This window comes from Octodon degus, unplaced genomic scaffold (genome assembly GCF_000260255.1).
Source record: "Octodon degus isolate 3935 unplaced genomic scaffold, OctDeg1.0 scaffold00126, whole genome shotgun sequence".
In the NCBI taxonomy this organism is placed as follows: Eukaryota; Metazoa; Chordata; class Mammalia; order Rodentia; family Octodontidae; genus Octodon; species Octodon degus.
Window position 1 is genome coordinate 5,653,253 of NW_004524702.1, and position 12,061 is coordinate 5,665,313.

The following is a 12,061-nucleotide window of genomic DNA, read 5'->3' on the forward strand; positions in this document are numbered from 1 at the left end:
GAACCGTGGTCCCTGTGCTTTGCTAAGCTTGTTCTAAGTAGGTGCTTTAGACCACTGAGCCATCTCACCAGCCCCTACACAGGGTCTTATATGTCACCCAGGTTTATTTTTGAACTTGAAATTCTCCTCCCAAGTAGCTAGGATTATAAGCTTTTACCACCACAACTGTTTTTGTCTTTTGAGATAGGAAAAATTACAAATGTTTGTAAGGTAGCAGGAATGACCCAACTGAAATAGTGTTAAATTGGTGAGAGTAATGGATAGGGTAACATATTTGAGTAAGAAAGAGGAGGTGGAAACTAGTGCCAAGTAAAAGAAAAGGATGGTTCTGATTAGCAATCAGTTGCTTACGGAAACAGGAAAGAAGGGTTTGTGACTACAGACACAAGGCCTTGGTTAGATAGGGTTAATGGAAGTTTGTGGATGTTCTATTTTATTGCGTCAGTTATTGGGTTGGAAAACAGAGAAAATCAACAGAGAACAAGGATGGACAAGATGCTGGAATTGAAGGAGGAGATAGTATAAAAGAGCTGTCAAGGAGAGGAAGAACAACAACAGAAACGGACAGCACAATGAGTCTACCTTCATCTTACTTGGAATGACATCTGTCCCTTAGTCCTCGGGACACTGGATCTCAGAAACAGTAAGAGTAAGCAGAGACTCGTACCTGTTGCCATCAGGCCAGGAGGTACAGGTGACCGTTCCTCCCTCCGAAGTGACTCGAGCTGGGGATCCTCACTCAGCCCTTCCCGGCTCTGTGTTATCTCCATGTCTTTCCGAACTGGTGCCACTTCTGTTTCTAAGGGTTGTGCAACATCCTTAGCTGGAGTCACACTGTTGACCAGGGTGACATCTGTGCCAGGGGGGAGCACTGCATCCTTACCCAGGGCCATCTCTGTTTGTGGAGTCAGAGATGCATCCTTCATTGAGGCCATCTCCTTTTCTAGCAGTGGAGTCATAGCCTTGACCTGTGTCACCTCTGTATCTGTCGGGAGAGTCACATCCTTGCCCAAGGCCAGCTCTGTTTCTTGGGGGGTGGCCCTATCTTTGCTCAGGGCCATTTCCATTTCTTGGAGAGGAGCCATATCCTTCCCCAGGATCATCTCTGTTTCTAGGGGTGCAGCCAAATCCTTCACTGGGGTGCGCTCTCTCTCCAAGGGCAGAGCTACATCCTCTACCAAGACTACCAGGGGTTCTGGGGGCAAGGCCACATCCCTTGCCAGGGCCACCTCTGTTTCTGAGGACAAAGTCATCTCCTTGGCTGGAGATACTTCCACAAAGGATACACTGTCCTTATCCAGATCTGCCTCTATTTCAGAGAGTGACATCACACCCTTGGCCAGAGTGATCTTTGTGTCTGTGGGTGGAACCACAGTCTGCTGTGCGGCCAAATCCTTTGGTACAAGTGGTGTACTCTCTGCTATATCTGCGCCTGGGGCCACTTCTGGTTCTGCAGGTAGCACCACATCCTTAGACACATCTATTCCTGTGTGCAATATGGCATCCTTCATTGCAGCAGCCTCTGTTTCTATGGGTAGTGCCATGACCTTGTCCAGAGACATATCTGATTCAGTTGATGGCTGTGTGTCCTTAACGAGTGTTACATCTGATTTGGGGGGTTGTTCTGTAACTTTAGCTGATGTCACTTTGGATTCTGTGGCTGGTGACATGATTTTGGCCAGGACGGCCTCTGTTTCTCTAGATGGTACCCCGTCAGTTGTCTTCTGTCTTGTCATCATGTCTAATGCTTCTGTCAGCGGCTGCTCTTCTCCTGATGTCGTTTCCATCTCAGCCAGCTCTAAGGGAAATACACATTAAGACCCTAAATAAGCATCTGGTTATCCACTCAGTTCTGCATTGAAAACTGACTTTCTTGGGTCACGAAAGTATCTGGCTTTGGAAACCACAAAATATAATTAAGTAGAATTTGTGGGTGCTACATGTTTTATAATAATCCCAACATTTAAAATATATAATCCAAAAGGACAAGGAGTATGGAAAAAAAGGCAAAGGACAGAAAACAGGCTTCAAAATGCATATTGCTAATCAGTAGTGGGACAGAAATATGTCAGTACATGTGCGATCAAGAAAAAAAAAATTCCAGAGTTCTAAATACACAGAGATTGCCCTTGTTCTTCCCCCACCTTTTTTTGGCAGGGGGGCAGAACTGGGGATTGAACTCAGGTCCTTGCGCTTGCCAGGGAAGCTTATTCTACTGAGCTAATCTCCCCGGCCTTGTCCTTGTTCGAAACACTTTGGGTTCACTTGTACACACACACACCCCTCCAGAACCAGGAAGAATGGCAAAGGCAAGGCTTGAATGCATCTCCAATGCCTGGGTGTCTCATAGAAAGGCACACAAAGCACAATCGCAGCAAATGTAACATGCAGGACCCTTCCACCATGTTTTTTTATTGCCTGAGAATTATGGGAGGTACAATCTTCCCAGAACAGACCTTTGATTTCCCTTGTCTCTGTCTCAATCTGACTTTGAATTTCTTCATAGTATTACATATTTTTTATTTTGGGATTTTCTGAGATGCAGGTATCTCAGGCAACTTTGGACCACACCGTGATTGCTATACTCATGTTGACCTTCCATACAAGGCTTATTCACTCACTCTTCTTTTTTTGAGACAGGGTCTTACTATGCATCCCAGGCTGGCCTCCAACTTGTGGCAATCATCCTGACTTGGCCTCCCCAATGCTGGGATTATAGGTGTGTGATACCATGCCTGGCCTACCAAGATTTTCTCGTTCATTATTTTTCTTTCTTTCAATGTCCTGCTTGCCCAGACACTTTCCAAATGAATGAATTCTGTCAAACAATTAGAAAACTTCCAGTAATTTTCCATTTAGAATTTAACTATTTTATCTTGAAAAATGGAACATATTGTTTCTTTTTCTTACAATTTATTTGGTACAGGGTCTTGCTATGCAGGACTGGCATGGCAGGCAGTACTAGGGATCAAACTCAGGGCCTTATGCTTGTCAGCCAGGTGTTTAGGCTGCTGAACTATGGCCCCAGCCCCTCTTTTCCTTGCAGTTTCTTAACCCCAATTATTATAGTTATACCACAATTTAATTCCCTCCATTGTATCACTAATATAAGCTCTTTTTTTTTTTTTTTTTTTTGCGGAACCAGGGATTGAACTCATACCCTTGTGCTTGCCAGGGAAGCGCTTATTCCACTAAGCCATCTCCCCAGCCCCCTAAAATAAGCTTTAAAATATTTGTGATAGCTCTGAAAATTTTGTCTTCTGGTACACATGTGTCTGAGGATTTATACTGACTGGATACTGCAACCAGTAACTGACAACGCAAGTTTAAATGACTTACCTGTGCCTGGCTGTGAAAGATCCTGAATGTCCTCTGGGGAAACAAAGCATTCTAACTGTGCAGAGTTTGGGGCCGCCACAGACCAGCCCTGAGGTGCAATAGTGGCTGGAGCAAATGTGTCACAGGAAGGCATACCTAATATTGAGAAATACATGACAGAGGAAAAAGCAATTTGGTATGTTAAACCTGCTACACATATTACCAAGGATACACAGTACTAAGGACCAATAAAAACCAAAGCACTGAAAGGTTTTGTTTTGAGATGAGGTCTTTATATGCAGCCCAAGGTTGGCCTCAAGTCAGGTAGGATATCACTCTGTAGTTGAGGCTGGCCTTGAACTAACGAGCCCAGACTGGACTGGAAGCCAGTTGTTCTCCTGCCTCACCCTTCCAAATGCTGGGCTTGCAGGCGTGTGCTGTCATACCCAACCTTTCTATCTTCTTAAAATTTTACTTATTTTAATATTTTTTTAACATTTTTTAATTTCTTTTTTAAAGATCTTTTTATTTATTTATTTATTTATTTAATTTCATTTATTCTGTGTGTGGGGGCAGCTCAGCCCACCAGGGGGCGGGGCTGACTGGCATGTGGTGCTGGGGGATTGAACCGCGGTCCCCATGCCCTGCTTAGCTTGTTCTAAGTAGGTGCTTTAGACCACTGAGCCATCTCACCAGCCCAAAATTTTACTTATTTTAATTTTAGTTATGAAACTGAATGTAGAGACACATGGCTATAATCTAAACTTAGGAAGCTGAGGCAGGAGCATTCATCCAAGCTTAAGGCAGCCTGATCTATATTGTAAGACCCTGTCTCAAAAAACAAAAACAAAGAAAAATTTGTAATTAATTATAATACTGGGGATTGGAGCCAGGGCCTTTGCACTGAGCTATATTCCTAACAACCTCCCACTATCAACATTGTGTGTGCTGCGGATCAAACCCAAGACTATACGTGCAAGGTAAGGACTCTACCACTGAGCCACATCCCCAGGCTGCCAACCCTTTTTATTTTGAGACAGACTCTCAGAGTTTCTTAAATTCCCATAGCAAGGCTCAAATCTTAGCCTCTTCAGTACTGGGTTTATAGACACATGCCACAAGGACTAGCAGTGCCAAAAGTTTTAAAAACCCACACTACTGACGTTCTTCAAGTTTGAGGTAGTTGTCAATAGGAAGGAAGGAATCATTAGACCACAGAAGTGATCAACATTTACTGGCTATCTTCTACAGGGTACTATAAAGTTCTGATATAAACTGGACATGCTGGTACACAGCTATAATCCTAGCTCCTTAAGAGGCTAAGGAAAGAGACTTACTACCTGCATCAGACTCTGTCTCGAAAACAAAACAAAAAAGCTGGACACAGTCCTGTAGACCCATAATCCTTCTGGGAGACTGAAGCAGGAGAAGCACAAATTTTAGCCTTGCTATGGGAATTTAAAAGACTCTGAGAGTCTGTCTCAAAATAAAAAGGGTTGGCAGCCTGGGGATGTGGCTCAGTGGTAGAGTTCTTACCTTGCATATACAAGGCCCTGGGTTTGATCCCCCAGCACAACAAAAAGTTGGGGGTAGGGGGTTTGTCAGGGATATAGCTAGGACAAAGGCCCTGCCTTTCAAACCCCAGTATTATAATTAATTAATTAAATAATTTTTTTCTTTGTTTTTGTTTTTTGAAACAGGGTCTCACTATGTAGGTCAGGCCACCCACGCTGCCTTAAGCTTGGATAAATGCTCCTGCCTCAGCTTCCTAAATTTAGATTATAGCCATGTGCCACTACATTCAGTTTTATAATTAATTAAAGAAAGTAAAATTTTAAAAAGAAATGTTAGGTATGGTAGCACATGCCTGTAACCCCAGCATTTGGAGGGCTGAGGCAGGATAATTCAGGACTGATTTTCAGGCCAGTCTGGGCTAGTGAGTTCAAGGTCAGTCACAACTACATAGTGATACTCTACCTGGAAAGGAAAGAAAAGAAAGGATGGGTATCCATCTTTGTGACAGAGTCATTACTTAGCATGTTCAAGGTACTAGGATCAATTCCCAGTATGTAAAGAAAAAGAAAAAAAGATTCACAGTATCAAAGACTAACGCAAGCAATACCATGACCAACGTGATATGGTGTATAGTAATCAAATGCAAGCCTTATTTCCTCTGTGGAATGAGATTAACACTACCTTTTATGAAGGTTTTATAAATTATTAATAAGACCACCACGAGAGGACCATTATCATGCTGTCCTATGCAACGCACCTTAGATCTAATACCAGTAAGTGCCAGACATTAAGTTCATGACATTTTTTAAGGAACAGCCATGCTATGTTGCCCAGGCTAGTCTGGAATTTCTGGGCTCAGGTGATCCTCCTGCCTCAGCTTCCTACATAGTGATAACTATAGGTACATTGTCAGCATGAGTGGCAAGACTTTTACATTTCAGTTATATTGTTACAATTCAGGCAAGGCAGACATAAATCAAATAATGCATATTGTATAATGCACTGAGTATGGAGCAAGTTCTAAAGGAGTTCAGAAAAAATTAGATGGATTAGACTATCACAAAACATCTCAGAGAGGAGCAAAGAAAGGGTGGTCAATTTCAAGGAAAGAGAACACTGGGTAGAGAAATCATAGGGCTGGGGCCAGGGAGATGGCTCAGTAGAATAAGCGCTTGCCTGGCAAGCACAAGGGCCTGAGTTCAATCCCAGTTCCACCATAAAAAAAGGAAAAAAATAAAGGATATCATAGGGCCAGCCAGATAGCTCAGCAGACTAAAACGCCTGCTTAGGCCAAGCACAGTGGCTGGGGTTTGATCCTGGCAAGCCAAGCCCACCACACCTCCGGGGCACACTGAGAGGGCAATTGAGATTGAGACTGGGATTAAGATTGAGACTGGGTATGGTGGCACATGTGTGTAATCCCACCTCTTGGGAGGCTGAAAAACAGGCGAATCACTAGGAGTCTGATCTACATAGTGAGAATCTGTACACCCAATACCAAATACATAACGGGAACAAGAAATCATAAAGATGCCAGCAGGCCCTGAGACCAGGAGATCCATCTGACGAAAGTATCTGCATCGCAGAGATGGAAAACCAGAATACAATAAATGAAATAAAGATATTAAAACCCAAAAGAGAAATTTAGAAATGAAGAATAAAGAGTGTCTTTTAAGGTTTTAGTTATATGGTGGCACATGCCTGTAATTCCAATACTGGGGAGGCTAAGGCAGGAGGACTGTTACGAGTTCAAGACCAGCTTGTACTGAAAGTGAGCTCAAGGCCAGCCTCTAAGACCCTGACTCAAAAAGTAAAAATAAATAAATAAATATTAAGGTCTTAATTGAGTAAATCAGATGAAAATACAACAGGAATTCAAAATGGTCAATAGAGGAGATGGGGAGAGAGCTCAGTAGCATAAGAGATTGCCTGGCAAGTGCAAGGGCCTGAGATCAATCCCCAATTGGGGTGGGGGGGAGATAGAGCAGTAATATTTAGAATGGATTCGAAAAGAGAGTTAGACCTAGGTGAGATGGCACACACTGATAATTCCAGCATTCGGGAGGCCGAGGCAGGAGAATCATTGTAGTTTCAAGGTCAGGCTGGGCTAAATAATGAGTTAGAGGTATGCCTGAACTACATAGACCCCTTCTCAAACTCTTCCTCACACCACCCACCCAAAAAGACCCAAAAAACCCAAAAGCACAAATACAGAAGAAAAGGAAAGAGGAAGGCTCATCTGTGGTGAAAGCGGAGGGAACACAAAGGGGGAAAAATGTGTAAAAGATGGCAGTGCAGCAAGATGACCCACTAGCTAGTGAGCTAAAACAACAGGGGTCACAGTCAGTATCATCAAAGTACTAGGAGGCCACAGGGATACTACCAGCAGTCAACTCATTTAACATCCTTCTTTCCCAGAGATTTTTTTTTTAAAAATTGTTCATTTGGTATAGAGCCTCGCTATTCAGCTCAGACTACTGTCTGAGACAAGTGATCCTCCTGTCTCAGCCGCCCCAGCACTGGAATTACAGGCAAGCACCACCACACCTGGTCGCAGTGGCTGGCTCAGCACAGGGCTGGCACTTTGCAGGGCTGGCCTAGCATGTGGTACTAATGGGTCCTTGCATTTCCAGGCAGGCGCTTACACCGCCAAGCTATTCCCTAGTACCTTTACCAAAGATCTTAAGTCCACAGAAAAGTAAAAATGAAACGTATTATCCACATTATTCACAAATACAAAATTCTAAGCACTGTTTCAAGTGTCTTGTTATACAGGTTTCAAACAATGAACCTAAGAAACATTTTGCCTTCTCTGCAGAATAAATTCACATGGAAAGCCATACCGTAATGGTCCTCCTGGGGATCATTTTGTCCCATAAACTTTGGAGTGTTTGTTGTTCCACTTGAGAGAAAGAGCAGATCCGCCTGACTGTCACCATGGGGCACCTTAAAGGGATCTGGAAGATAGCAGAGATCCAAACTCAGGCTCAGTGCATGCAATCAGCAGGATTACCACCTCACAATGCCATGTAATGAATATGCTAACTTCCTTGTTCACCATATGCAGGCTGAGAGAGTATGAGACCACACCTATAAGAACTGGTGATTCTCTTGGATTATCTAAATAAGCCAACAAATGTATAAAACTAAAAGGAAAACTAACATCTTAGAAGGTGAAAAGTACAGAGAAATCTAAATTTCCAAATATATGTACTAAATAGTATTTTTTTTTTTCTCTTTTTGAGACAGGTTTCACTATACAGTTCAGGCTGGTGTTGAACTCACTTTGTAACCCAAGCCAGCCTTGAACTCAGCATGATCCTCCTGCCCCAGCCTCCTGAGTGTTGGTATTACAGGTGTGTGCCACCATACTCAGGCTTCATTTCAAATTACTAAAAAATAAGGTTTTCAGAAAACAGCTCAAGAAGAGAAACTTTTGCCTCAAGTGGATATCATGCAGAGAGGACCAGGTGAGCAGATGGCATCTGAGACAGAGAAGGCTCTGTCTAGGCTCAGGGCTGGCTTGAGCAAGGCAGTCTGAGCTTTTCTACACAGAAAATGAAAAGCCAAGCTAGTCAAGACAGAACAGAATCTTGCTTTCTAAGCAGGCTTTCTCAACATTAGCCTCTTTATCCATCATCCCAAGGTTTGTAACTAGCATCTCTGGTGAGGCTAATGCATCACTTCCTCAAGATGCTTCTAGGCCAGGCGTGGTTGTGCACACCTGTAATCCTACTAGTTGGGAAGAAGAAATAGGAGGATCACAGTAAGTTCAAGGCCAGGCTGAGCTACATAGTGCATTCAAGGCCAGCCTGAGGTACATAGCAAGACCTGCATCTAAAAAAAAGAAAATCAAAAAACAAAACACAGTCCAAAAAGGAAAAAAAAAAAAGTAGACTCATACTTCCTAACTGCAAAACTTACCAGACTTAAGAGCAAGCATGCTTGTGTACTACAGCTTTCCCTTTGTCATGCATAGAAGACTGGTGATAAACTTAACCACCACACACACATCAAAATCCTAGGCCTACAAGTTCGGTATATAAAATGGCAAAAAGTTTGCAAAAAACATATGTGCAGGGCCGGGGAGATGGCTCAGTAGATTAAGTGCTTCCTGGCCAGTGCAAAGGTCTGAGTTCAATCCCTGGCTCCACCAAAAAATAAATAAATAAAATAAAGAATATATGTGCATTCTGTGTATAGTTTAAATCATCTCTAAACTACTAATAAAACCTTATCGTGTAAGTGCTATGGAAATACTTGTTGTACTAGTCTAATAACAATGTATCATCGAGGGAATTGCAAGACACAATGCACAGGCTCAGTAAAGATGCAGTTTTTCTTCATCGAATATTTAGGGTGCTTTTTGTTTGTTTTTTTTTTTTCATTAAATTAGAATATATTTTAAAAATAGGCAAAAAGAATTATATAATTCTTACGTTTATACGTAAGTCCAAAAATCTAACCATATACAACCTTGAAGGAGGACAGTCCCACAACATCCCTTTTCCTGTCTCCTGCCTTCATTCACCACCCCCTTCTTTTTCAACAATCATCTACCCAAGAGACAGCACAGCAGCAACTGGCATGTCATGACAAGCAGCCCGTATTCAGAAGACCAGAATGATAGGCACTCCAAGCATGAACCTACTATTACAAATTGCCATATTCACGGTTTAGTTTTTGAAACAGGATCTTGCTAGGCAGTTATGGCTGGCCTTGTCCTCACCATGTGGCCAGGCTGGCCTTGAACTCATGGCAGTCTTCCTGCCTCAGCCTCCCAAGAGCTAGGATTACACCATGCCTGGTTATTCTTTCAGTATTTCAGATTCATGATTTATTGAATCCTTGGATATGGAACCCATGGGCATTAAGGGCAACTCTACTGGAAAAAAGACCTAAAAATGAATGGGACGGAGCTGAAAGTTGAGAAAACCACATGTTTGTGCTTTACAGATTTTCAATAAGGTGTCAAGACTATTCAGTGGGTTTTAATAAAAAGGGAAACTGGTCATTTATGGGAAATGACCAGAATAAGGAAATGTACATAGCAAAAGAGTGAATTTAATAGTAATACCTTTTTTTTTTTTTTTTTTTTTGGTGGGGGAAGGACACAGGGTCTCACTATTGTAATTCAGGCTGGCCTCGAACTCAAAACAATCCTCTTATCTCAGCCTCCCAAGTGCTACAACTCATAGCAATCCTGTTGTCTCTTTAATTTGAGGGCTTTTTTTTTTTTTACATTTTTTTTAAATGTGTGTGTGTGTGTGTGTGTGTGTGTGTGTGTGTGTCTAGCTCAGCCCACCAGGGGGCAGCCCACCAGGGGGCGGGCCGGTCTGGCATGCGGTGCTGGGGGATTGAACCATGGTCCCTGTGCTTTGCTTAGCTTGGATTGTTCTAAGTAGGTGCTTTAGACCACTGAGCCATCTCACCAGCCCCAATCCTGTTGTCTCTTGTCTCAGCCTCCAAGTGCCAGTATCACAGGCTCATGTCACCTCACCTGGCTGTAATAACTCTCAATATATGTATTCAAAATGGACTAAAGACCAACAGAACCAGGGATTGAACTCAGACCCTTGACACTTGCCAGGCAAGTGCTTATTCTACTGAGCCATCTCCCCGGCCCCTAAAATTTAAGAACTAAAAGATAGGTATAAACCTTTATGAGTTTGATTTTGGCAACAAAATTATAAGTATGAATACCAAACATACAAGCAACGAAAAGAAAATATGGATAAACTGAACCTCATCAAAATAAAAACTTATGGGGCTGAGGAGATAGCTCAGTAGAATAAGTGCTTGCCTAGCAAGCACAAGGGCCGGAGTTCAATCTCCGGTTCCACCAAATAAATAAATACATACATACATACATACATACATACATTTACGCATCAAAGGACACAAGTCAAAAGGGAAAGAGAAAATGAACATAATGAGATAAAATGCTTGCAAACCCCAAATCTGATACACATCTCATATGCAGAATATTTACAACTCATAGCACAGTAACAGAAAGACAAAATAGAAAATGGGCAAAGATTCTGAGTACACATTTCTCTAAAGAAATATACAGATAAGGCAAACAAGCACCTGAAAAGTTGAAAACAAAAACATTATTAGTCATTATAAAAATGCAAATCAAAACCACAAGATGTCAATACAATGACTATAATTTTTTAAAAAGAAATATGCTAAGTTAAAAAAAATAAAAAGCTAGTCACTAAAGACTATATATGACGTTGACTCAATTTATGGGAAATGACCAGAATAAGGAAATGTATATAAGCAAAAGGTGACTGGTGGTTGCGTGGAACTGGAGTACTTAGAGAGCTAGAGCATAATGTCGCAAGGATTCAGAGTTTCCGAGGGTGGTGAGAAAAGTATTCTAAGATTTAGAATTAGAAATTAGGCTGAAGGAAGGCCTGCATGCAGGGGGACACCTGGCGCTCACATGGGCAAACTTGCAGGAGGCAGCGTCATGCCTGGGATGTCTTCTGTAGGTCATTCCTCCCACTACCTCTAGCTTGGAGCAACTGCAGAGATGCTTTCTAATATACTTTTTTTTTAATTGAATTTTACAGAAATTGAGTATGAGGCAGTTTTCTGTCAAGTGAGGATAATAATGGATGTTAACAGGTAAGAAACAGAAAAAATGTATTTAGAGGCTCTGGAACGATGCCTGGCAAGAACAAGGCAGTTGACAAATGGCACTGATTATTACTATAATAATTCCTTTTTGAACAATTACGTTTCTGATAGCTGGGTATGGTGGCACAGGCTTACAATCAAAGCACTTGAGAGGCTGAGGCAAGGTGATTGCTCTGAATTCCTGGCCAGCCCAGGATACATAGTGAGCTCAAGGACAATCTGAACTATATAGTCAGACTCTCTCAAAAAATAAAAATAAAAAAAAAACAAAAACAAAAAAAGAATTAAGATTCTAAGACACTACTGATCTTTTAGTTTTCAATTAATTTATTAGAAAAAGATCTTATCGCCTGGCATGATTCCGTCCTGCGTGTCTGTTCTGTGGAGCAGTAGTCATTCACTTCTGTCCGCGTTCTCTCCCACCTAAGTGCGCGCCACCACTCCATGGAAGATTCGATGGATATGGACATGAGCGCCCTGAGGCCCCAGAATTATCTCTTCGGTTGTGAACTAAAGGCCGACAAAGATTACCACTTTAAGGTGGATAACGATGACAATGAGCACCAGTTGTCATTAAGAA

At 42.1% G+C, this 12,061-nt stretch overlaps 1 protein-coding gene across 7 annotated transcripts in view; it reads right to left on the minus strand.

The window, feature by feature from the left end:
• Map4 (microtubule associated protein 4) overlaps window positions 1–12,061 on the minus strand; it is a 171,084-nt gene that overhangs the window by 46,486 nt on the left and 112,537 nt on the right. For all 7 annotated transcript variants that reach the window (XM_023700697.1, XM_023700695.1, XM_023700698.1 and 4 more), the window contains exons 5-7: window positions 7,677–7,790; window positions 3,340–3,474; window positions 668–1,798 (exon numbers count right to left, since the gene is read on the minus strand). In XM_023700697.1, the coding sequence (XP_023556465.1) occupies window positions 668–1,798; window positions 3,340–3,474; window positions 7,677–7,790 (1,380 nt within the window). The remainder of the gene's footprint in view (window positions 1–667; window positions 1,799–3,339; window positions 3,475–7,676; window positions 7,791–12,061) is intronic.